Source organism: Zonotrichia leucophrys, chromosome 5 (assembly GCF_028769735.1).
Source record: "Zonotrichia leucophrys gambelii isolate GWCS_2022_RI chromosome 5, RI_Zleu_2.0, whole genome shotgun sequence".
NCBI lineage: Eukaryota > Metazoa > Chordata > Aves > Passeriformes > Passerellidae > Zonotrichia > Zonotrichia leucophrys.
The window spans coordinates 31,236,947-31,263,336 of record NC_088175.1 but is presented as its reverse complement, the minus strand read 5'-3'; the positions used below and the strand labels follow the sequence as shown (position 1 = coordinate 31,263,336).

The 26,390-nt window shown below is 41.8% G+C and overlaps 1 protein-coding gene across 4 annotated transcripts; it reads left to right on the top strand.

The window, feature by feature from the left end:
- Positions 1-127: 127 nt before the first annotated feature.
- CAPN3 (calpain 3) lies at positions 128-25,468 on the top strand. 4 transcript variants are annotated; one of them, XM_064713884.1, is made up of 24 exons: positions 128-418; positions 5,909-5,978; positions 6,430-6,548; positions 7,164-7,297; positions 7,707-7,875; positions 8,470-8,610; positions 10,680-10,763; positions 11,146-11,231; positions 11,810-11,887; positions 12,336-12,496; positions 13,049-13,218; positions 13,852-13,863; positions 15,023-15,231; positions 15,749-15,785; positions 16,787-16,801; positions 17,870-17,971; positions 19,306-19,383; positions 20,068-20,125; positions 20,718-20,782; positions 21,813-21,881; positions 22,450-22,528; positions 24,036-24,152; positions 24,614-24,672; positions 25,287-25,468. In XM_064713884.1, exons 1-24 carry the CDS (start codon positions 128-130, stop codon positions 25,311-25,313), a joined length of 2,430 nt encoding a protein of 809 aa, XP_064569954.1. In that variant the 3' UTR covers positions 25,314-25,468. The 4 variants fall into 4 exon arrangements, with proteins under 4 accessions (XP_064569954.1, XP_064569953.1, XP_064569955.1 ...); XM_064713883.1 differs by having other exon boundaries at positions 15,749-15,794; XM_064713885.1 differs by lacking the exons at positions 8,470-8,610; positions 16,787-16,801; positions 17,870-17,971 and having other exon boundaries at positions 10,680-10,767; positions 11,150-11,231.
- The last annotated feature ends 922 nt before the right edge of the window (positions 25,469-26,390 follow it).

Below are 26,390 nucleotides of genomic sequence, written 5' to 3'. Positions count from 1 at the left end.
AAATTTGACTAGAAGGCTTTCAACGGACAGAGAAGACGGTTTGCACAGCAACTTCCTCTTTTCTGAAATTTCCTTCCAGTTTGCAAGATCCTGCTGCCTTTCAGCATTTGCTGTCAGCCTGACTCCCATGCCGACCGCCATAAATGCAGTGGTGGCTCAGCAAACGGCTGCTGGGTCAGTCCCCAGCAGCACTGCTGGCACTACGGAGGGGGCAGGAGGGGGCACAGGGGGAATTTATTCTGCCATTATAAGTCGCAACCAGCCCATTATCCACGTAAAGGAGAAGACATATGAAGAGCTTCACAAGAAGTGCCTGGAGAAAAACATTCTCTATGAAGATCCTGATTTCCCCCCAAATGAGTCGTCCCTTTTCTACAGCCAGAAAAGCCCTGTCAAGTTTGAATGGAAAAGACCACGTGTAAGTAACATGTTTGCTGATTGCCTTTTTCTGTAAATTGAAGTATACACCCTGAGCTTACTTTTTTGCAGAAATTGTGTGTTGGAGAGGCAGGTGGAATAAACTGGAAATATATTTCCTTAGAGCTCTCCTGGGCTCTAAGGATAAGTAGCTAGGGCTGTGAAAGCTTAGACAATGTCTATATAATGACTAAAATACAATAAAACAGCAGCAACAAAGGAGATGGAATGAAATGTTTAGAAGGAGATATGGGAATTTCATTTTCTTCTTGCATGGTTTGCCTGGGATTTTCTTGTCTCAAAGTACAAAAGAAAAATTCTCCTCCTTCTGCAACAAGTTACTGGGTTTGCTGAGGCTTAATTTTTTTAACACTACTTTGTTTCATTTAAACTTCTACTTTGGTATTCCGCCATTTTTCTCATGTGTGAAAATAAAAGGACGGGTTATGTTATCAAACAGGCTCTTAGTCAGTTGTTCCCTGCATTGCTTGTCCCACTTACCATTAATGTGGGTATTCTAAGCATTTCTGTGGCAGGTTTTGGCCACCTCTTTTATATTTGCCATACTTCCCCTGTGCCCAAATCTGTGCTTCAGTGGCAAAGTCAGTGGTGATAGATAAAACTGACCACAGGAGTGTAACTGAATAGCAAAAGACCACGAGGTCTTGTGGGTGGCTCTTACAGACATGGAGGAAGGCCATGTGCTTCTGTCACAACAACTTGAGCAATGTGGAGGAATTGAAACAAGTCCCCCATCTGCTGTGCTGCGTGCACTTGTGCCCTGTCACTCCTTCATCATCACCACGGCTGCATCAGCTTCTAGAAATGTGTGTGAATGACTTAAATGCAGCCCCAAGTAGTGTAAAGGAATAGGTTTTCCCTTTCTTCTCTTTCCCTGCAGAGGGAAGCAGTACAGCTGTACAGTGGATGAGTGCCAGCATCCTGCAGCAGACAGACTGCAAGTGTCATATTAGAAAGCATCAAAACAAAAGAAATTTACAATGTAACCTCAGACTTGTATGTAACTCTGCAGGCACAGATCAAACCTTTGCTACTGGAAAGGTTCAGACCAGGGTCTTAGTTCCAAAGACATTTCTTTAAGTCACTCATGAAAATGTAACTTTGGACTTACTATTCATGTAGCAGCCACAGGCTGGGGGCCATGTAAGACTTAAAATACAAACTTCAAACCCAAATACTTAAAATATAAACTTCAAATCCAAAGCTATCTGGGTTTTTTATTTACACAAACAGGAGTAATACTGGGCTAAAGAGTATATTACTAAGAGGTTAAAGCAATCATTGGAGCACCACATATAGTACATTGCACAGGCTGTGTTTTGTGATAGTCTGTAAAGATATGGACAATTTATGTTCCTGTTAAATTGCAATAGTTTTCCCACACACCCCCCACCCACCCACCCCCCCTCCCCAAAGAAAGAAAATACTTTCGCTTATAAAATTTACTCTTATAAAGTGGTAATTTTAATAACTTTGAAATTCAGGTCAATAGTTGAATGAAACTTGATAATGTAGTCTAAAAGAAAAAAAATACCTCACAGTTCAGAATTCCTGAGAGAATGTCCTAATGTGACCAGTCTAGATCATTTCCCTGTGCCATTTTATGTGCCACATACCTCCAGACACAGCAAATAAACAAGTGATCAGTGTGCTCTATGATTCCACTTAAAACAGAGGGCTGGGAAATACACAATGTATTCCTGACTCTCTGGCTTCCTGAATCACCTTAGTCACGTCACCTCATCAATTTGCATCAAAGCCCCTCTACCCAGAGGCCAGGTCCTCCTCTAACACCTCCCAAAATGCTTGTCCTCTGCGGCAGCGAGGGCAGCAAATGCACGAGGACTGGCCTTGTCCCTTACCCAGGGAAGGACAGGTGCTGTGCAGGGCAGCTGGCAGCCCTAGCATGAGGGCAGAAAAAAGGTATTTGTAATTCTACCCAGCTACTGACTGCCATGCCACGACATGAATGCACAGAGAAGATCTCCTAATACTCAATTCAGACAAAAGCCAAGTGAGAGCCCTGAAAGTTCCCCTGAGGAAAGTCTGCAGGACCCAAGGATCCATTCCTCCAGTGTCTCTGTTCAGAGTATGCACACCATGGTTTAGATACATAGAGGGAAAATTAAATCCTCCTCTGTTAACACAAAATATTAAACTATTGGCTCACCCACAGCAGGTAAGAGAAGCCCAGAGAGCTGCTTACACCTACAACAGGTCACATCCAGCTCATTGACTGGCTGTGCCTCTCACAACTATGCTGCCAGTGGGAATTTCTCGCAGCTGAGAGCAAGGATGAGGCTACTGATCTTTGAGAGCTGAGAAAGTCTGTGTTATAACATAACACAGAATATTGAGAGGTCCTGCTGCAGTCCTGTATGGATCTAGTGACACCAGAGTATTGATAGGAAGGCTCTGCTGTGACACTGTGCTTTCAAATGCACCATTGTATTCTCCTCACTCACAGCCAAGTCACAACATAACCACCACATTCAATGACTTCCCTATGATGATCCTCTCCATAGCCAGAAAATCACCAGGAGGAGCTTTTTTTCATAATGAATACAAATCAAATCAAGTCAACAAACTACTGGATTTTGCTTGGAATGAAAATTAATCAGTCAGATCATCTACTGCACACATATGAAGCTGTTTGAATTTAGTCATCACAAAATGTGTGCCTGTGCAGGTCATACCACAAAGCAAAGATGGAAGTTAGTGCTGCCAAGGCAGAACTTTCAGAAGAAGATAATCCAACTCAGAAGCTCTAAAAGCAGCTTGGTGTCTGACATTGAACTGTGCCTTGAAGTGCACAGCACAGACATTTAAAAGCATGGTCTAGACCACAAGAGACCAAGAGACAATGAGGCTACAAAAAAAAATTGTCTTAGGCTGAAAAAGATCCTTCCTCTGTTTGATAGGATCAGTTTAGGGAATTTACTTAGAATGTCATAGTTTATTAATGGCAGTTTTTAAAGGAATTAATGTCTTTTGCTGCAGCAGTATAAGCTGGCTGGCAGATTTCTTCCTGATAAGAAGAAAAGCCAATGAAAATGTAACAAAGGTCAAATGCCATTTTTAGTTGCATGCTGCCTCTGCATTTTCCAGGGCTCCCTTCCAACTGACTCATAAGTAATCTCTTCCCAGAATGCAGCATGCACCACTACTAGGTTTTTCCTGGGATTCTTTGTTTTCTTTGCAATGAAGATACAATCTGAATTGGATCAACCCAGTGCAACACAAAGCTCCTTTGGGTAGTACCAAGCCAGTCTGAGGCACTCAGATCAGAGGAGGCTCTTTTAAAAGATGAATCATTGCCTCAGTGAAGTGCAGCCTGTTGGGATTCTCTGTGATAACTTGACCTAAGAGATGAAGAGCAATCTCTTGCTCAGCCAGGAAGACTGGAAGGACAGACCTGCCACCTGGATCTTGACACCTGGATCTTGACACCTGGTCATCTCGCTCTGCTGACTGAGTACTTCAGCCTTGGTAGACCTTGATACCTTTCTCTGTAACTTCAGCTGTACTCAGCAAACTAGTGTAGCTGGAGATGAACTAAGGAAATACAAAGTAAAATCATATCCACAGTGTGCTATACACAACTGGCCTGCATAAAGAAATGCAAGAAAAGCATTTCTGTCACAGCTAAACCAGGCCACATGACAATTGCATGATTCTTTCCTTTGCATTCCTTTACCAAGCATCCTACAAAACAAATGACCCGAAGATGCAATAAATGCCTCTGAGTAACACATTGCTGTACATTTAATATTTGGAAACAACTAGGTGGCACCTGTCTACTTTTAACTAAAGCACAGCATGCTGGATTTCAAAGCTAGTTACAATAAGAGCAAGATAGAGTCAAAATACAATAATAGAGTTGGAAAAAACACAAACCAAAAACCTTGCATGTCAGACTGGTTTTCAGCAGAGCATCACAGCAATATAAGGAAGAATATTTTCAAAAAGACAAGTGAGTGGAGAAAAGCATGAAGGCATCTCAAACATCTGTTTTGACAGAACAGGACCCCAACAGCTGACCAAGGCCCAAAATAACAGGACAATCCCACCATTCCTTCCCTCAAGCAAAGCAAAGTGCCTGCAGGGGTTGGTGGTGGAGAGGGTGGCAGAAGTTGGTCTCTCTGTCTGGCTATATGACTAGTCCAAATACTTACATCAAAGCAACTCTTCTGATAACTGTGAAGTAGAAAAGAAGCGAGTTTAGCCAAGCAAACTGATGATATTAATAAGAAGTTTTAGACTATAGAGGTAGCATCAGCTGCCTGTGTATGTTGCCACACAAGCAATTATCAATTGTTTGTTCTGTCTCCTTCCCACTCTTGTCCTAACATTTTTCAATAGATTGGGCTCTTCAACTATACTTTGTCTTCTTCCCAATTTGCAGCTGCTCAGACGGTGCTCCTCAGGTTGCAATATCTTTCTTTCCTTACCCTCATAAGACAAGTGTCCAGAAGTTCTGTCTTCTTATTCTTCTCCATACCAAGTATTTGAGTATGACAAATGGCATAAAGCAGGGACATTTTTCACTCTGTAGGACAGGTTATAGCCACTACTTTCCTTGGTTTTCCTCTGTCTGGTTTTCCACAGTCTTTGTTCATTACAGAAAAGGGCTATGTAAGCCTGCAATTGTGCCACCTCACTTGCTGCATTTTGCCTTCCCTCCCTGCAGAAATGTCTTTATTATTTATACATGTATAGATGTATTATACATGTATAGCATTTATACATGTATACATATATACATCTTGTACCCACTCTGTTGTAGTATACATACAGACAAACCCAATACATTGTGCAATGGGCAGAATGAAAGGAAACCTTTCTGTCCTCGGAGACAGATTATATCTATACACATTTTTGAGTGCAGCATTGTCAATTACATACTAAAACGTGAGGGAAAGAACAAAATCTCTTAACCAGCAACTGATTATTTCTTGTAATTAAACATCTGATCCTCTAATTTTAAGAAGGAGTAATCCTGGGGTTCATTCCCAAGAAACGCATTCTTCAGCCCTTTCAAGGCCCCAACAGGCCAGTTACTACAAATTGGACATAAGATCATTTTAAAATAATTTAGTCTGGTCACCTGATGGTTTTTTCATCTACTTTTTCTCCTGCTCCCTCCAATGTTTTGTTTTTTCATAATTGCACAGAAAAAAATATTTTCCCCATTCTTCTCCTTTCAGTGTGTTTTCACTTTTCAGTATAGAGGGAGCACCCCAGGCCCAGTATTAGACCCTGTAGTTGCATGGAGGAAGCTCTGACTGGAGTCTGGAACACCCAGATTCAAAACATTTTCATAGTGAAACTCTGCAGATGACAACTGTGAGAGAGGTTTTGATACCACAAGCTACCCTATAGGAAAATGTTATAAAACTGACTTTACTTCTGCACTAAACAGGCATCATTATGGACACTTCCTGCTCATCCATCTGTTTCTGTTTTGCAGGAAATCTGTGAGAATCCACGGTTTATTATTGGTGGAGCCAACAGAACAGATATCTGCCAAGGAGAATTAGGTATTAAATTTGTACTTCAATTGCAATTTTTAAAGTCTACATCATGGTTCAGCTCTCCATTAATTTTCTTTCATTTCTAAGGTGATATCTGAAATCCTCTGTCTCAGTGATTCCTTTGCTCTGTAGCAAATTGTTGACATCTGCTTAGTAGCAATCTAGGCAAGAACTTTTAGTGAAAGATTCACATGCCACAGGGAATTCTTAATGCAGGTATCAGTGTTTATCAGATTTTAGGCTTTTTCCAAAGTACATGGAATATAATCTATTTTTAGCCTGTGTGTACCCAGTCATGAACAATGCCCATGAGCATTTCTAGAGCACAAAAAGATAAAGTGCTAAAACACAGACAATCATACTCCACTGAGAATTAACATCATTTGCAATATCTCAGGTTTTCCTTTTCTAGTTGCTCTCTCACTTCATTTCGTCTGCTGCTTCTGCTCATTTACAGGTAACTGCTGGTTTCTGGCTGCCATTGCTTGCCTGACACTGAATAAAAAACTACTCTGTAGAGTCATTCCTCATGACCAGTCCTTTATACAAAACTATGCTGGAATCTTTCACTTCCAGGTGAGTCGCTCCGTCTAGTGGTGAGCATATGCATTTACCCAAAGCTCAGCTCTTTTCATGTTCTTCTCTCTTTCCCCACCCTTTGGAATAAAGAGTGACAGAAGGGAGGAAAAGGGATTGAATTGCCTCACCCCAAACTGTTCCATCAGGGCAGTCACAGCAGGGCCAGCCAATAAAAGCGATTAGGGAGCATTAACCCAGCAAGGAAGCATTTGCAGATTGCAGTGTCCTGGCTGTAAGGAGTAGCAACAGGAGCCTGCTCCTGCCTCACTGCTCAGATGCAGCACTGCAGCCAGACGGACACACGGGCACTTGGCAAGAGCAGCTGCTTTTAGGCACACAAACAGCTGGTCAAAACAAGTTCTCGAAGAACTTCTTATTCGGAAAAGATTGACTGCTTTCCGCATTTCCTTTGGTTCTCTTAAGGAGCTTTTTGCCCAGAGGAATTCAATACAGCTGCCTCCTTCACAGTAGCCATCAGTTTTGGCCCCATTAGGAAGTGTATTTCCATATTTCCCCTCTCTCAGCCTGACTTTTCAGCCAAGTTTCCTCTCCCTGCACCAAGCCGATCCAGTTGTTGTTTTTTTTGGTTTTTTTCTGTTTGCCTTTGAGCAGTTCTGGCGCTATGGAGACTGGGTGGATGTCGTCATCGATGACTGCTTACCCACCTACAACAACCAGCTGGTCTTCACCAAGTCCTCCCAGCGCAACGAGTTCTGGAGCGCCCTCCTGGAAAAGGCCTATGCAAAGTAAAGCGAACGGCGTGGCTGTGCCGGGCTCCCCAGCGCCGCTCCCTCTGCTGGGGCGGTGCTTGCACCACTGCATACAGCGTTTAGAGGCACACAGAGAATATACCTGAATATACCAATGCCTTTTCCCGCGCCTTGGAGCCGGAGATGGGTTAAAGTGTATTTTCTAAGAAGTTTTCCTACCCATTCAGAAGTCTATATTTGATTTTCAGCATATCTTTCTTTTTTTTTCCCCTATGTGTGCAGGTGGCATGTTTTAGAAGTTCTAAATTGTGAGTTACCAGACAGATGGGTTGTGGGGTTTTAGTATGTGTGCTTACAGAGCTGTAGTTATACACACAAGTTGGATATGAATACATAGGTAGGTATCTATACCTGTGTAAAATACCTCTTTTTATCTCTTTTCAAGACTCCATGGATCATATGAAGCTTTGAAGGGAGGAAACACCACTGAAGCCATGGAGGATTTCACTGGAGGAGTCACAGAGTTCTACGAGATAAAGGATGCCCCTAAAGATATCTATAAAATCATGAAACATGCCATTGACAGAGGATCCCTCATGGCCAGTTCCATTGATGTGAGTCCATATGAACTTTGCAGATAAGAAACGACAGAGGAGAGAGACCTCTCCATTCGTAACCAAATATATACCACCTTTGGAACTGCTTGGTTTAGGCCACATAAAAAACATCCATTTCTAGGAGATGGAGTAATCCTTCCTAGACACCAGCCATTAGCAAACAGTGAGTACCAAAAGGGAAATAAACAGAAGTAGAACATGGAGGTGGAAAGAACAGGTACAATCAGCAAAATCAGTACCCCTTCCCCCTCAAGACCCTAAGTCAATGAAATAGGTTAGTGTGAGATGCTGCAACTCTGATAAGACACAAATCTTCATGTCAAAGATCTTAAGTGTGCCGATTAACATTTTATTGTCCACATGGCTTCAGACTGTCTTCCCTTATTGTGGTGAAAAAATTTTAGAAAAAAGAAATTCAAAAGTTAAAAAATTAGTACTTTATGGAGTACCATATTTCAGTAAAGGTGGGAGAACAGTGCTATTGACCACTGTAGATAAGCATGGACATAATGAGGGAAAAGAGAAGTAATCTGGGCTGTCTTTTACCATTCATCTTCCTCCATGATACTTTTCTCCCATTCTCTGTGCCAGGATGACCTAGGCTTTTCTTATGGATCAGCTCCTCGGAGCAACATTGGGGAACTGATTGCTCGCATGGTGAAGAATCAAGAAAATGCGCAGATGACTCAGTCCACTGTAGACTACCAGGGCATCGAGGAGAGGCCAGCCTGGGTATGTCTTCTAAGCAGTTCAGAATGCTTTTATCTACAAACTGTTAGAAAAACATATAATCTATGTTTTTTAATCCTTCTTTGGTTTTGCAGAATAGCACTAATGAGATGTTCTTATGGATGCTGTTTGATGTGTATGTTGAAAGACTTAAATGCTTTCCAGCACAGTGACTGATACTAGGGGGCTTCACTGATACTGAGGCATTAAAGGGCTGTTGGCTTGTGACACAGGCTTATAATTTGCAGAACAAGAAATTTATTAGTGAATTTTATCAAGTCTCTTGCTTGAATAGGGTGGAGAGTATGAAAAAATTAAATACTAGAATAGAACAAGATAGAGGGATGTTAAAACCCTCTAAGAAAAAAATCCCATACTGGACAACTTAGAAGCTTTCAAATCTGTAGAGGGACACTTTGCTGCCTTCTCTGTGTCAGGCAGCTGTCATACCTTGCCCTTTAAGGAGCTGCATTTCCATGACAATGAAATTACATCTCTTGTTTTACAGGGGTGTAGGGAAGGGTGGAGAAAAACAAAACAAAACCAAAGAAAAATCCTCCACAATTACATCACTCAAAACTTTTGGTTGTGCAAACTTTCTTCTGCATTTGCAGCTGAAATAGCTGATTTTTTTCTCTTCTGGCATCCATATTTAGCTCTTCCTAAAAGGCTGAAATGGTGTCATTCTTTGGGAAAGACCAGTATGACTATCTTGTTTTGCAAGCATGGCTGCCCAAACCTCCCATGTCTGGGGGGAGAATTTCCTCCTCAGTGACTGTCTGCTAAAAGAAGATTGCAAAACTCTTTCTACACTTGTTGCTCCAGCAGCTGTTGTGCTGCTGGTTATTACATATTCCTGAACCATCACCAGGGAAAAAAATCAGGGCTCTCAATGGAAAGAGGCAGATGAAACACTTCCAAAACCTGGACTTTGAGAAGTTGTCCAGGTCAGCAGAAGTTAATGTTCTTAAATAGAAAGAAGAGAAAAGGGTTCTAACAAGTGATGATGGCAACAACTAGAGAAGAAATGAAGAAAAAAGGAAATAGGTGTGAGGTTATAGTATGAAAACAGAATCAAGGGAAAAGAAACCAAATAGATGCTGAAGTGAAATAATGGAAAACAATTGCAACATCCAGGAAATATTTGGATGAGATCCTCCCTGTGCAAGCTGAGAACATTTCAGGACCCAGCCCTGCCTTTTTCATGCCATTAGATGTGTCAAGAAGGGGTGGCAGAGTTACTGACAGGACTTTGCAGGCATCTCTCAGCAACAGACATAAAGAAGGAGGAGGAGTTTTGCTCCTGGTCCACGTGCACGTGGCAGGGTCTACCCCTCTTACCAATACTGGAGATCTCTTGTACAAGAACAGCAGGCTGTGTGCATCTGCCATCCTGCTGCCAATTCCAGAGCTCACAGACACACAAGTAAAAATCCATCAGACACATTAAAAGCTGATGACTAAGACAGCAAATATATTTACACCTGAGCAACACAGCTATGCCCTTCCTGAAAGTTAGATGCAATAAGATAGTGTCAGTCAGCAGTCACAGTGTATTAAACAGGTTGTTTAAATGTCATTGTGATAAGATAGCAGCCATGTGGAAAGATGAAAGTATTCTAGGTGTTGATTTGCTCTAATTTTTAACCAGTTCACGTGTAGTAACCTTACAGAGCCATACAAGAACATACCATCCTAGAAAAGGCTGAACAGTCCTTCTAATACAAAAAACTAGTTATTTGATTAAGCACGCTATATCCTGCCATGTTCCAAGTGCAAAAAGCAATAGTCTACACAAAAGGGGAAAAGACACCAGAAAATGTCCTTTCCAATTGATATTATCAACTTTTTCCATTTTTAGTTCATACTTCACTCCTTTCTAACTATCAACATGAATTCTATGGGCGCTTAGCTTGACTGCTTTGACAAACACAAAGAGGAGAACAAGGCAAAAAATCCAGAGAGCCGAATGGTGTCTCCCTCCCTGTGAAAGCCCTGGGTGGCAGCACCTGCCCTCGAGCAAGCAGCTGAGCTTTTGGTGAGTCGCACGGGTGTTTCTCTCTGTCCGACAGACCATAATGCCGATGCAGTACGAGACTCGGATGTCCTGCGGGCTCGTCAAGGGGCACGCCTACTCCGTGACGGCCGTGGAAGAGGTACGTGCCCCGCTCCCCCCTCCAGCTGTGCGCAGCTGCAGCCGCTGCTGGCCTGGCCCTACGCACGGCAGCAAAGCCATGAGAGGCATGAAAAGCGAAACAAATTATGAGCCAAGGAAACAAAACTATATTCAAATAAGTCAAAGTCTTGTGGACAAAGAAACCTATCCAAGTTTTGGCTCACTTGGGCAACACCCAGTTGGGCAAAGGTGGCCACATGCAGCCACCTCCTGGTCTTACAGCCTTCCCACAGCCACGCCAAGAAGATCAGGCTGGGGTGTGGCCCAGAAAAGCACCATCACTGAAAGGTGTGGTGACAGGCTGAACATTTCCTTCTGAACCAGCTCTCATTCTATTCTTGTTGCCTTCTTTTTTCAATTAGACAGTATTTAAAGGGGAAAAAATACGTCTGGTAAGGCTGAGAAACCCCTGGGGCCAGGTGGAATGGAATGGAGCCTGGAGTGACAAGTGAGTAAAACAGAGCTTCACATGATTTGAAAAAGAAGTTGCAGCTTTATTTGCCTTTATGCAACTTTTGCATAATCCTAATATTCAGTGATGAGGTATCTCAATTGTCTTTGAATTTTGAAGTTCATTGAGTGCTTAGCTGAAGCTGTAAAAAAGAAAAGAACACCTAAAAAGATGTTAAGAGAGGCTTTAATAAATGGAAATTAGGTTATGAAAGAAATGAATGAAGCAAGATGTCAGTGTTTTCCTTAAAGGAATTTCAATAGGTACACCAGCATTGATAATCTGCAAACACCTTTTTCTTCAAGCTAAGTAAAATTAACACAGTTCAGCAGATTTGAGAGTTAATAAGAGGAATTCTAAGAGGAAGGCTGAGAGAAACAGAACAATTGCTTCTTTTGTTGGGCATATAGAGAAGAGAATAGCATTGAGAACAAGTTGTTGCAAGGCTTACAAAGGAAAAATTATGTGGAGAAAGCAAGATGACTCTTGATTTTTCACTCTATGAGCCGAAAGTGTAGAAACTTTAATGAAAACTGTATTGCAAAGCCTAAGCTAACTTGCTTACTCCTTTGAAGGTCAGAGGTGTGGGACTCTGTTAACGAAGAAGAGAAAATCCGCCTGCAGCACAAGGTTGTGGAGGATGGGGAGTTCTGGTGAGAGCATCAGTTTCTCTAGGAAATATGCAATCATAGCAAAAATGAATGCCACTGCACTACTACCAATCTACTAAAACCATTGCAGTGATCTCTGCTCCCCTTCATATTCGCAATAAGCCCTGCTCTGTGATCCTCTCATTTTCCCACCAGAGATTATTCAGTGCCATCAGCACAGTCTTTCTAATTATGCTACACTTCCACAAGCTCTCCATCACCCTTCCTACTTACTGTCCTGTCAGCTCAGTTTCCCTGCGTTTGGAGCTGTACCTGTGGTAACTCACCAACCAGCAGACCAAGAGCATTTGGAAAACATGGCACTCCCATTGCAAACTTGTCCCAGTACTGACAGTGCTATTGGGCACCGTCTTCCACCTCCCCAGGGTCTTTCAGACAACTGCCAACCATGGAAATGCATTTGGTTTCAATTTCCCCTCAATTCCTCCAGGATATCATTTCAAGATTTCATGAGGCACTTCACAAAGCTTGAGATCTGTAACCTCACACCTGATGCTCTGGAAGTGGATAAATTCCAGACCTGGACTGTGTCAGTTAATGAAGGACGCTGGGTGAGAGGCTGCTCAGCTGGAGGCTGCCGCAATTATCCAGGTGAGCAAAGGGTCTTTAGGGATACAGCCTCTTTGATGGGGACTAGGTTAGATCCCAAAGGCTAAGTCATACCACAACCTGGTTAGTGTTCAGCCATAGGAAAAGCCTTGCTTTCTCCGTGGACAAGGCATGAAATTGGTTGCTGGACATCTTCTGTCGCTATGCTGTAACAAAACATGGTAAGCCCAAAAGGCAGCCCTGGCAAAGATAAATCATTGTTCAAGTACTTCACAGTGCCCCAAGTAAAAGGGATGAATTTCACCCTAACAGTTAGAATTCACTTGGAAATTCACTTTTGTGGATTAGGGATAGCTTTAGGGACTTAGGAGGTTTATCAGATGACAGTTCTCCATATATCCTCTTTTGCAATGCAGTTGTTAGAATTAAGTAACAGCCATAATATGTAAAAAAACCCATGTATATCTTAGCCCAATTGCAACCTTTCCCTCAGGAGCCACAGGCAGGGAACGTAAAAATTCTCTTTGATCATGAGCATTATTAGAAGACTGAAGCTTTACATGTTTTCTTTGGGTTGCTGATGGGATTTCACAGATACATTTTGGACCAATCCCCAGTATCGCTTGAAGCTTCTGGAGGAAGATGATGATCCTGAGGATGAAGAGGTTATCTGCAGCTTCCTTGTCGCACTCATGCAGAAAAACAGGAGGAAAGAACGCAAGCTGGGAGCCAACCTCTACACCATTGGCTTTGCCATCTATGAGGTAACAGCTCTAGATTTTGCTCTTTGCACTGTGGTCACAAATCCTGACAGTATGTATTTACCAAGAGAGTCGCTGAATCATTCAAGCTGATTACATCAATTGCAATTTTTGCTTTGCAAGGGAGTCAGAAAATCTGAAAGAGAGGAAGGAAATTAAACTCTTCCTAGCTCCTCGTACAACAGCAATGTCAGGGTTTACCCATCTATTAAGTAAGACACTTTTTAGGTTTTTATAGTGACCTAATGCCAGATTTTAGTATATTCTTTCACATATATTTTTCAATCTCCCTTTTGTCCTTTCTGAAACTAAGCATTTCACTGGCAGAAGAGTGTGGAAAAGGAAACAGACATCCAAGGCTCACACATAGCAATTAACCTCTGTCCCTGCTATTGACTTGATGAAAAAGTCAATTTACTCAGTCCCTTGCACAAACATATTTGGTTCAGATTTTGGTTCATGATTTCATGTAGAAGTCAAGAAACTTAGAAAGGAAGAGGGAAAGTGCTTATCTGACTAAGGGCATTTTAATAACTGTGTCCTCAGAACTTTAGTTGAATACCCTTCTGTGTGACCTATAAACGTGTAGTCTCCCTTTGCAGCTCTGACGGTTTCTTCTCTCTGTTTCTCCCTAAGGTGCCCAAAGAGGTATGCGCAGAACGGAGCCAGATTGACATCTTGGTGTATACCCACAGCTAGTGTTACTGTAGTGCCTGGCAGTAAGTCAGCAGGAGACTGTCCAGTCAAGTTTGTTTTCAGGGGTGTAACAGCAGTAGAACTGCTAACCTTTTTGCTTTGAGTGTTTATTAGTAATATTTTGTGAGTAATTTTTAGTTCCTTCTCACTCGCACCCCATTTTCAATTGGACCCTTTCATCAATGCTTCTTTTCTCTTCTGTGGTGGCCTGGCCATCACTTGCACAGTTGGTCAGAGATCTGGGAAGCAGTGCCTGTGAGGGCTTAGCCTCTGCACTCCATGTAGAACCACCCTAAGCCACTTGCATTTGCTCCTAAACGTAATACAAATGGCCTACATTCTGCAGTCACAGAGTTTTCTCTGTAGTCTTAGAATGGTTTAGAAAATTATGGTATTTTCAGACATTGAAGAAAGCTTATCAAAAGTACACAGATTACATTTTTTCTGAGTCTGACAGTAGCTGAATCATCGGCATCAGAAGTTTTGCTAACGAGCTCATCTGAAGGCTGTTACCTGGAAAACATAAGGATGACAGTCTGAATGTTGTCTTTGCCAACTATCTTACAGGTAGTTATTTCTGCAAAAAACAGCCCTCAAGTGTGTTTAGTCCACAATTCTTGGCTTAATTTTCATATTTGAACTAATGCAATGTTTGATTATCACATTTGTTCAGAAAATACAGAATTCATGTTTTGTCTAGACAAGGACATGTTTATGCTGAAAGCACCTTCACTTTACCACTCTGCATGTAGGAGTTTGCTTACACTATTCCTTGCCATGCACCCTCCAAGGAAAGTGGCTGAGCTTTGGTTACACACAACCCAGCATCTAGAAAAAGAGTCAGATACAAGTGCCTACACAGCAGAAGCCAGTCACACAATCTGCAGGCGGGCCCTGGAGCAGCCCTCAGAAGCCAACTAGACACAGTCAGTGGCAACTCAAAGGTGACAGACTCTGTACCTGCCACCAGCTACCACCAGTCCTAAGCTCCCTGCTTGCTAAGCTGCCGCTTCCTGTGTTTTCTGTCCCAGCCGTGCACTGCCCGCATGGCAACCCACCTGGGCAATGGGCAAGACTTCCTTGAAGACAAATGGGCTCATTTGTTCTGCAGATGCATGGTACTAAGCACCACTTGCAGAAGGATTTTTTCCTCTACAATGCCTCCAAAGCTAGAAGTAAGACCTACATAAACATGCGAGAAATCTCTGAGCGCTTCCGGTTACCTCCCAGCGAGTACGTCATCATCCCATCGACATATGACCCCCACCAGGAGGGAGAATTCATCCTCAGGGTCTTCTCAGAGAAAAGAAGTCTTTCAGAGTAAGTTGCAGAGCCATTTATTTGGCCATATAGGTGGAGTGACGTCACTAGTCAGCTACAGTCATGCTATCAGTTTGCTACACCCTGCTTTTTATTTTGTTAACCTCATTAGAAACTCCAAGCTGCAAACTCATTTCCACAAGCTTACTTTATAGATTAACAAGAACCTGCTTTGAATTGTCCTTGGAGAAACTTACTGCTTGCAGGATATCCTTTGCAAACTAACCATTAGGCATTTACTAAGGCCAAAGATCTTCTGTTTTACTTCCAGTTCGCTGTTATAAAGGCTCTTTACAGGAGTAAGCCAGGTGGCAGCTGTCCTGGAAAAGGTACTTGGGATGTTCAGCTCAAACTGGGAAAAAGCTGCTCCTAAAGCCTGCAGCTGTAATGCTGGAAGCCAGCCCACGCCACTGGCTGCTTGAAAAGTTTGAGTGGCTGCTTAAAAACCACTTAAAGAAACAAGCAACTTTGGGAACAGTCACTTTCCTGATTTATTTATTTTCTGCTTTCTACTTAGGGAGGTTGAAAACATGATTGAGGCAGAACGTCCATTGGTAAGTACTGTCCTGGTCCTCTTTTGTGTGCAGGAGTAGAGAGGAGAGGAACATGATACCTAGGGAAACCGACAGCAGGAAATCATTTGAAGCTACATGACAGAACCTTTACCAAATTCTCATCTTTTTTCTCATTAAGATACTTCTGCTGACACTTGATTTATATATGCTACTTTCTCAACTTGATTCACACCAAAACGCTTTTGCAGATTTGAAATCTGGTCTTCGCATAGAGAAGCTGGATGCTAAGCATTGATTTTGTCTCCATCAATGGAGATTATCCATTTACCAAGGGAGGCCTGGCTCTGTGCCCTGAGATACTTTCTTTGTGAAATTGGTGTCTCATCTAATAAAGAAAAAACTACCTTATTTTGAAGTACCTGCTTTCTGAAAAGGGATCCTAAGAGCACTCTGATTCAAAATAACATCCAAGGCAAATTCTAACTCTTCCCTCTGGAGATTTTTACACATCTTTGTGGAAATATACTAGAGCAAACAATACAATAAGTCTTGAAAAAAAAATCAGAGCAAATGCTGTTGCACAGAATTGAGCACCATCAAAATTTGCTCAGAAATGTTCCCCTTCTGTTTGCTGTCATAGTGAAAAACAACTGTCCAGATGTGAGGGAATTAAATTGTCACTTCAGATATCGTTGATCTATGGGCATAGAAATTCAATCTCCCTGACACTAGCAGGTTGGGAAAAAGAAAAGGAATACCCAGAACTAAAGAGATTTTATTCAAGCAGACAAAGCCCCAGATGAGATGAGACACAGTTTTATTATGGTTTCAGCAATGTGTTTCCTTCAGTATGCCATTTCTTGGTGGGTGCATGTTCCCTCATTTTTAGTGATTTGAAAGCTCTATAAATATAGGAAATGGGAAAAATTGTATGAGTATAGGAACTGGAAAAATAAACATGAGAAAGGGGGGAAAAAAAAGTTTGCCTTCAGTGCTGCATAATCTGATCAAGCACTTTTTAATTTTGTCTCTTCACACAGAAGAAAAAGGGCAAGGTAGGTACCTGTGCAATGTGCTAAGTGCCAGCAAGGCAAAAAGCATGTGCAATGCATGAGCAGGGACAGAGTTCCCTGCTATTACAATTTTCTCTGTCTGGAAACTGACCTAGTTAATAAAGGGCGCTGGATACGAGGCCATCTGCATGCAACAAAGATTTTGTCTTCCTACTTGAGATTCTAATGAAACAGCATTAGCATCATATACCCCCCTCACTCAAAGGGGGGGTGAAAGGGTAACAAACTATTCAGCTCAGTCCTCTGGGTTGCTCAAACTGTTCCTCCTCCCTGCCCCTCCAGAGGCAACCTGACACCCCTTGCTACTGAAAAGCACCCCTTCTCCAGACATGTGCCCTCACACTTGCTCTCCACCAGCTAGTGCAGCGGCCATTCCTCTTTTCTGAAGTTTCTGCTCACCAAAGTCTTGCGTTCTATTTTTGATTTGACACAACACATTTTGGACCTTGAAAATGTAAGCAGATATTTTAATCCCAAGAGAGGCTGATTGTAATTAATACTCTAGAGTAATACATTCACATCATGTAGCAGTTTTTTCCTTATTTTAAATGCACCAAAGCAGAATAATTGCAAATGGCTGCTTACTGCTGAGTGCTTCAAGAGTCAGCACAGATAAAGAACATATGCTTCACATAACTAACAAACTCCTACACAAATAACTCCTTTTCTGGGTACTATGCACATTTGGTTTGTTTTCTGTGCTACTGTCCTTGAGGGGCAAGTTCATCAGTTTGTGTGATGAGACTCTGGGAGGCTTATTTTGCTTACAAACAAGGGGAAGAACCCCACAAAAAAAAAAAAAAAAAAAAAAAAACCAAACAAACCAAAAAACCCAAACCCAAAAACCAACTAAAACACCAAAACCAAAAGAAAACCACACAAAGAAACCCCAAACAAAAACAACAAACCAAACAGATTCAATAACTGTCTTTCAAGAGCAGGAGTTGTTGCTGCATGTATTTCCACAGAATGCTTGTAACCAAATATTTTCCTTTCCACTATTTCTCCTGTAATTTCCACCTCTCTTTTGCTCTCTTCTTCTTCTTCTAGCCTATCATCTTCGTTTCTGACAGAGCAAACAGCAATAAGGAGCTGACAGCAGATGAAAATGCTGGCAAAGATGGTGAAAAAACCCAAGCAGATAAGAAAAAGGTTTCTGCAGCAAGGGGCAGAGGGGGGAATAGGGCTTGGTCTGGCTAGCATGAAAGAGTGGCTGAGGAGAACACAGGAATGGGGCAAAGAGGTGCCCTGAGATACTAAACAGCTTCTCTTCAAATCTTTACATGACTCTCATCTGGTTTATGTGGATCTAATGAGCACGAGCACAGAGAGACTGTCCCTTCAGCTATTTAACAGCTCTACAGGAGGATTTAGTTGCTTGAAAAATCTCCTGGTTGCTCTCTCACACAATAATCCTGGTTGTGAGAGATTCCTTTCCCACATTCAGCTCAGCCCCGCTCGGCCCCCTGAGGTGGTACCACTTTAGAAGGGCGCATGCACAAACTGCACCCAAGGGGCTGCAGAAGCTCCTGGCAATGACCACAGCCTCTTCTGCTACAAACACACACCTCTGTCCTAGTCCTTGTTGGCCAGAGGATAAAGGACAGGTAAACCCAGGAGCTCCAGCACCCCTCTCTTGTCCCTCGCTACCAGGGAGGAGGAAAACAGAGTAGCAAATTCAGAATTTCTTCCTGCAGGCGGGTGAGACACAACACATCTAACAGCCAGATCCCACATCCAGGCTTGTGGCATCTGGGGGCATGGCTGGAGCATCTCCTTACAGGGAGGGTGCTGCATGACTGCTAGAGCATGCAGGGGGTGAAGTGAAAACCAATCTAAACTTTCCTCTGCATTTAGACAAAGGAAAGCAAGAAATAAGCCAAGAAATCCACTTTGTTACCTATAGCTTTCATTTCCCTTTTCAGTATCAGCTTCAGAGTTCAGGGTTGCATTTTCCATGTGACTGAGAAAGCCTCATGTTCCTTGTTTTCCTCTGTCTCATATGCTATTTATCTTCAGCAAGGGCCCCTGCCCCTCATCATAAAGAGCTCTCACATGGTCATTTATTGCCTATAGAGCAGCTGTGAGGCAGATACTGTGTCCCTGCCCATGGCAGGGGGGCTTGAACAAGATAATCTTTAAGGTCTCTTTCAATCAAAACCATTCTTTGAATCTCCGATAAGCCTCTTCTGCTCCAAACTTCTCTTTGGCAATATTTTGGAACAAAAATTTAGAAGATAACTACTAGTGTTATTTAGGCTCCTTCAAATAGAAGAGAAAACAATGGGATGAAGTTAAATACTTGGCAGTTTTAAGGAAGAGAATTAACAAAAACATAGGGAAAGAAGTGGGAGGACAACCCATTCCTCCAAAGGCCTCCAGATTCACTAAGATGATCCCTCATACAAGGGTAAATGAGCCATCCAGGCCCTTTTTCTTTTCCACTGGGCTCAGGATGTATCTCTTCTTTGCTTGTCTCTTTTCAGCATTCTTCAACAAAAGCTCATGAGGAGAGTGAAGAGCAAAAACAGTTCAGGAACATTTTCCGACAGATTGCAGGGGATGTGAGTATGCAATCAATCCCTGTCTCTGCCCTCAAAGCAGCCTGGCCACAACAGCCCCTAAATCAACTATTCCATAGATAAAAAACATTGAATATCAAAATTTCCTTTGAATTTCCTCCCATCAAATTCTCTTTGTGGTTTTGAGATAAGTAAAATCAAATAAGAACCCCATTAAGTATGCAGCTATCCTCATATGTATGTATAAACTATTCTCACTGTGTCTGAGGGAGTCTTACTTAAATCCAGCTTTTTTTCTCCTATCTCCTACAAGAAGCTGTTTTGCACAGCAAGTATAAACAAGTCAGAAATGAATGCCCTCTGGTATATGCTTAACAAGGGAAGTTAAAGATAAAAACAGATCAAAGAACTGCATAAATCAAGTGGCTGCATATGGGATACAGGAATTTTCTGATTTTACTATTTTACTTATAGACTGGCTTGAAATTACCAGTCATTCTTCTAGTTGTAGTTTAATGAGCACTGTATGGTAACTTCAGGTCTACCTTGTACCTAAGCCTCAGGAAAGGGCTGGACTAATGTTCACATGAAGTAGAATGCCCTCTGGTTTGAAACATGTATATGTCTAATTGGAAAGTGACCAAAGTCTTATAGCATATTCAGCCATAAAATTGTTTTTCATAAAGAATTCTTTAACTAATGATATTCTCACCACATTTCCAACAGGACATGGAGATCAATGCTGAGGAACTTAGGAATGTTCTCAATAATGTCGTAAAAAAACGTGAGTTAAAGCATGTTTTTTACTAACCCTGGACAAAGAAATCTGACAGAGCATAACTCCCCTCCCCGAATTTCTAAAAATTATTGATGTTTTCAAACTCAGAAATTTCCTAGTTACATTTCCATGGACAATGCATCTGAGACTTTCACAAGCTGAACTTCTCACAGAGATTATCTCTACAGCTTGTTAGTACTGATAATGTAGAAATGAGCAGATGCATTCATTGGAATTACCACTGGGACAATAATGCAATTCTCACAGTCTGCAAATGCCCTTTAAAAAATTTCTAGTGGAGAGGCAAACATTTCTCCCTGTTTAGCAAACTTTAACCAACAGACCCTGGACTTCCTTAATAATTTAGGAATTAGTTTAGAGTTTTTCAGAGTTTTTTATTGTTTGTAACAAATCAAGAAAAGTAAATCTAATTCACAGGCAGTAACATTACTGAGAGTCTTTTCAGATTTCTCTACCACTCATTTCTTACTGGACAAAGGAAGTAGGTTTGGCTTTTACTTTGATTAGAGTTACACTTGAGAGGAAAATAATTTGCTGATTTGCATGATTTGTATTCACCTGGGACCATTTGTTTCAGATAAGGACCTAAGGTCAGAAGGGTTTGAATTGGAATCCTGCCGCAGCATGATTGCTTTAATGGATGTATCCTTTCCTGGTGAAAAGGGACTGCTTGAAACCACTCGAGTTCACCACTTCTCACCACCATACCACTTAGTAAGCCAGAGAAACAAAACAGCAAATTGTATTCTGTGGTCAAATAAAAAAGCACTCCTGGTTTGGCACATCTCAATTCCAGTCATCTCAATGTTAATATAATTGGCAGAGAAAGATGTCCCCAAAAAGAAAACTACAGAATAAATCAGTCAGTATGACATTCTTCTTTAGGTATCAGACACTGGCCACATTAGGTACTAAAGCATGATTTTTTCAATATTATATTTGAAATAAAGTCAACATAACTATAGATCTTGCCAATAAATTTACTATATTGATCTCTTTAAGTTTGTAATGTATCACATATTCTACTGGGCTCAGCTTGCAATGCAGGCAGAACTTGTCTGGAACAAGTGCAATAAAACACGCTATAAGATGCCATGTGGTTACCTCTGCTACAACCACCCTAGGCTTTCCAGTTTGAGATAACACAATTTTCAGAGAATGTAAGTGCATTCAAATATAACAGAACAAAAGTGTAACTACAACCCACAGCCATAATGGTTGGAGCCTAAACACATTTTTGAAAAGAGCTTTAGTCAACATTTTGCTTATTTCTTAATTCATTTTAAGCAAGGCAGAAAGAGATCCATGCCAGAGTAAAGCTCAGTTGTCTTAAAAAGCATTAGGTGAGCTTCACATTTGGAGGTATTTCAGAGGATCCCACTAAAGCATCCTACTCATGCACTTTTAGAATAATTCCAGAGGCAAAGCTGTGTCCTGTACCAGAAGTTTGCTTCTACACAAAGTAGAAATAGTACTTCACACTCCTGAAGCACCATGTTATACAGAAAAACCAAAACGTTTACAAATGTTTTACTGCAAAGGTGAATCAACTCTTTATGCTGAGGAGATCTCCAACCCAGTTTTACATTCATCATTTTACCAGTAATTGCAGACTTAATTAATTTTATCCTAAAAGCATTGTGGGTTTTTTACCTGAATGTTTGCATCACAGACAGATGGCTCAGGGAAGATAAACTTTGATGAATTTCGACATCTCTGGGACAAGATTAAAAGCTGGCAGGTATTGCTGATATCTTCACAGCTCCTCTTCACAGCTTCTGCAGTGCAAGTGTTCTACAGAAAAACTAGAACTCTCCACATATGTTCCATCAAGAAGAAAAGCTAAAAAATAATTGTGAATTAGCTTCAAAAATGAAAAGTAATGTCTCTCCTCATCCTACTTCACAGCCTAAGCAAATAGCCTGAATATCCCATGTACAGCTTTGCCCCATGAGAGTAGCACAGAGGCATACAAATTAAAGGAGGAGAATGATGGGAACTAGAATCAGGCCTCAATAATAGCTTAATTAGGGCAATCAAGAGGGAGGATTACCAGCATAAGCTCAAGTCAAACAAGGAGAGTCTCAAGGGGAGAGTTTTTTTTCTTCCCAGAAATTGGATATAAATTATTTTGCTTTGCAACTGAGAGGAAACAGTTATTATATATATTGCTAGCAATGGCAATATAAGGCACATGGCAAAGCCTCCAAGTGCCTGAGGCACAGACCCCACATCCACTCAGTGAGGGCATTCAAGAGCAGTACAAGTTTTTTATTACTGTTTTCTGTGGGTTTTTTTTCTTTTTCCAGAAAATTTTCAAGCGCTATGACACAGATCATTCAGGAACCATTAACAGCTACGAGATGCGCAACGCAGTCAACGATGCAGGTACTGTCCCTTGTGCAGTGCCCACGGCTGAAGAAACTTGGTTTTGTTTTGGTGCATCACAGGGTGAGATCACTGAACACTGTGCTGCCTTTTAAAGACAGATCGCAGAGAAATTAGCAAATATTTTTTTTTCCCCCAACAGAGCTTCTCAAATATCCAAATGGCAAGACTTGTATATCTTGCCATCCAAATACATCTCTTCAGCTCGTCTTTAATCCAGTCAGTGATGCTTTGCTGCCTTAAGGATGTCCTACTCAGGGTCCTGCTGTTCAGGGAGACCAGGGAGTGCTGAAGGCATTTACTCTCATTTAAGGTCTGGATTCTATACATTTGTCTAAGTAAAAACAAAGAACAGTGGAAAACCTTCAACATAAGTGTACAGGCCCTGAATCTGGGATGGAGCAGGTCTATGTCCAAGTGTGCATTACAGGCATTTGGGTGGACATTTCTTAAGTTATGTTAATGTTTCTTCCATACTGAGCCACTGCGGGGTCAGTCTCTTCTATCTGCACAATGATAAGAAAGTATTTTTGCAAAACTGCAGTTAATGAAATTCATTCTGATAAGAGGGACTTTGGACTTTTCCTGCTTGTCTCAGACGCACCAGTATGCTTCTTCCCCTGGGGAGCAGGCCTCTCCCCACAAAAGGTCTCTAAGGGAGTGAGACAACCACTTTGATCAGAAAATCTGTAGTATCACTATTCAACTAGTTGGGATGATTTCAGTGACACCTTTTTTTCAGTAGTATTTTGGCAGGTCAAGGAACAGAAACAAATGGCTACCTGGTACTTTACAAAACCTCAGTGATTCTGGAGTCCTTTGCTGAAGACAAAACTACACCTAGATCTGGACTCCTGCTGTGGTAGAAATATGGGTCATTTTTATTTTTCAGGTTTCTGTTCTCACCAGGGAAGTTGTCACTGTAAAAAGAGAAAATACTTAAATACCTCCTGCCCTGACTTGAGAACTGAGAACATTTCAGAGCCTTACAGCACATAAGCTGTGCATGACCTTGCATTTAGCCAACAAACAGCTGTACCTAAACCGTGACAGACCTTTTCAAGGCACAGCACAGGCTGAAGCATTCAGTGCCAAAGTTCAGTCCTACCACACCAAGAAGTTGCCTCCTTGTCTATTTTCTGACCACTGCTTAATTGTGTTTTTATAGCAACTTCCTCTTGCATTTCTGTTGCCAGCTTTAGCTGATTTGCTTTCAGCAGGCCCAGCTGAGCCATCAGGCCTTCTGGGGCTACAGCTCTCCTCTTCACACTTACAGCCTGAGGTAACTCATGTGCTAAGGGCCCTCTCACAGCATTGCTCCTGGCTTGGGAAGGCAGCTGGACACACTGAAGCTCCTTACAGCTTCACTTGATTTTGTTTAGCAGTTGCAGCAGGATGCTCCAGCCCGGGCCTCAGCTGGGCCAGGGGAGCGCCTGTGGCCCACCCCTCATGGAGCAGCGCCTTCCCCACCCGAGGCCCACCCGTGCCCGTTTTTGCTTCCCTGCAGGGTTTCGGCTGAACAACCAGCTCTACGACATCATCACCATGCGCTACGCCGACAAGAACATGAACATTGATTTTGACAGCTTCATCTGCTGCTTCGTGCGCCTGGACGCCATGTTCCGTGAGTGGCTACTCCGCTCCCAGGGCACTGCCTCTCCTCCTGCCCCCAGACACAGCCCTGGATCCGTGGAATGTGCTGGGTTAAAAAGGATCTCAAGGATGATCTGGTTCCAACTCCTCTGCTGTGAGCAGGGACATCTTGCACTGGACCAGATTGCTCAGAGCCCCATCATACAGCAAAGTTTGTTCACAGCACTACTGCCTCTATGTAGGGTGTTAATTATTACAGACATGTTCTTAGGGAATCTAAGATGACAAGTTGTCTCACACAAACACAGAAGAAACCACTGTGTTTCTCCTTGAATTGACTAAAGAAAAACACAGCAGAAAGTGACCCCACAAGTGAAGACCTGTGCAAGCTGGCATTTCACAATGGGAGCGCTGTTTGATTCCTGTCTGGGAATCATCTTTACTCACACAGTAACCTAATCTACCCCCCATATTTTCGTTTCCTTACTTTAGGGGCATTCCACGCCTTTGACAAAGATGGAGATGGCATCATTAAGCTCAATGTCCTGGAGGTAAGCTGCTTTATGAGAGTATGTCTAACACAACGTCACAATACTAAATTTTAATTGTATTAATCATTGCACATGTTTTCAAGGGAGAATTCTATGAATAGAGAAATTGCTACCCAATTGGTAAGAAACCCCAAAACCTCCTAAAATTTTGCTACCAATTTTACATGGAAAACATCCATGATCTGCCAACAACAGTTGCTCTGTAAGACTCCAGTTGGTGCTGACGGGCATGGCTGCAGTCTCTTCATATCATCTTTAAAGTCAATAAAAAATTTTTGAGATTTTTTTATGAGGCAATTAAGATCAAACACAGTGATATGGTATTAAATGATAATGGGGCTTAGCATAGTTCTTTACCTTTAAAAAGATCTTGTTAAGAAGAATTAGAAAGTTTCAACTTCATGTCCTCTGTTAGGGAGGACATTAAAAACACCCATCACTTTTTGCAAGGGAAGGAGAAATAGGAGTAGGAGCAAGAGACTCAAGAAAATTCCCCACTGCCACTCCATGCTAAGTGACAGCAAGCAGCTGCCTTCCAGCTAGAGATGGTGGTGTCTTCACACAATTTGTGGGAGGACACCAACAACTCATCCATCCTTTAACTCTTCTTTCAGTGGCTGCAGCTCACACTGTATGCGTAACACCAGAGCCAGTGGCCACCTCTATGAAGATCACACTGAAGATTCCAAGGACTAGCACCATTCATCCCAAGGGCAATTCCTAATAATGTCATTCACTCCTCAAGACGAACAGCACATGGGAAGAAGCCCTTGGAAAAAGAGACAACCACACTGTAGTGGACAGCACAGTACGCATATTTCCTAACTACTTTTATAGCATCGTGACATTTTTCCTTTGGGCAACAAAGATTAATTTATTAATGACTGAATTAAGCTTTCTCTGCATGGTGAAGACATGGAGAATACAAAATTGTTCTGCTTGTGCTGACAACTGGAAAGGTCTTCCCTCAAGTGAGGTGAAACTGGGACTGTATCTAACTGTGAAAGTCAAAGGTGTTTACTGCTACCTTGTAATTGGTCATTAACTCTTTGTCCTGCTCTTGGTATTATCCTTTCATCTCTTTGTAATGTTTACTGAATAATTCACATGAGATTGTGCTAATTGCATTAATATTATCCAACCCAATGACTCAGTTACAGATTTGGCTGTGCAGGTTGGATCTCTGCTATGTAGAAATGGGAGAGCAGGGCATAACAGACTGCAATACCAGAGTACAGCTTGATGTAATGCCTCAGCAGAAGTACCAGAACTGAGCAATTGGCTCTCATTATTAGTACTTATCCTGATTACAGATGTGGACATCGTAAATGTTTTTCATTGTAACCGCATTCCCCATAATATTGAGAAACTTATTTGCCATTTGAGGCAGACAACCTCTTATACATACAAATTTATTTATCTACACATATGTATTTCCCCTGCTGCAGGTCCTATTTCCCAACACTAGCATGTATTTCTTTATTGCAAGAGGGGACTTGTAGGAGAATATATGTCAGCATGACCACTTTGGGAATATTATTCCAATTGGCAAGTACAATTAGTTTAATGGAATCAAAAATAAAACCAACTGGATTTTGGCCTAGGCTTTTTGGTCTCATTCTGTAAGAACAGATGAAGATGAAATACTGAGCACTCTTCCATCATTCTCCTGAATATAGAGCAGTTTTTGGAGTTTATGGCAAGTGTGAAATTAGCTT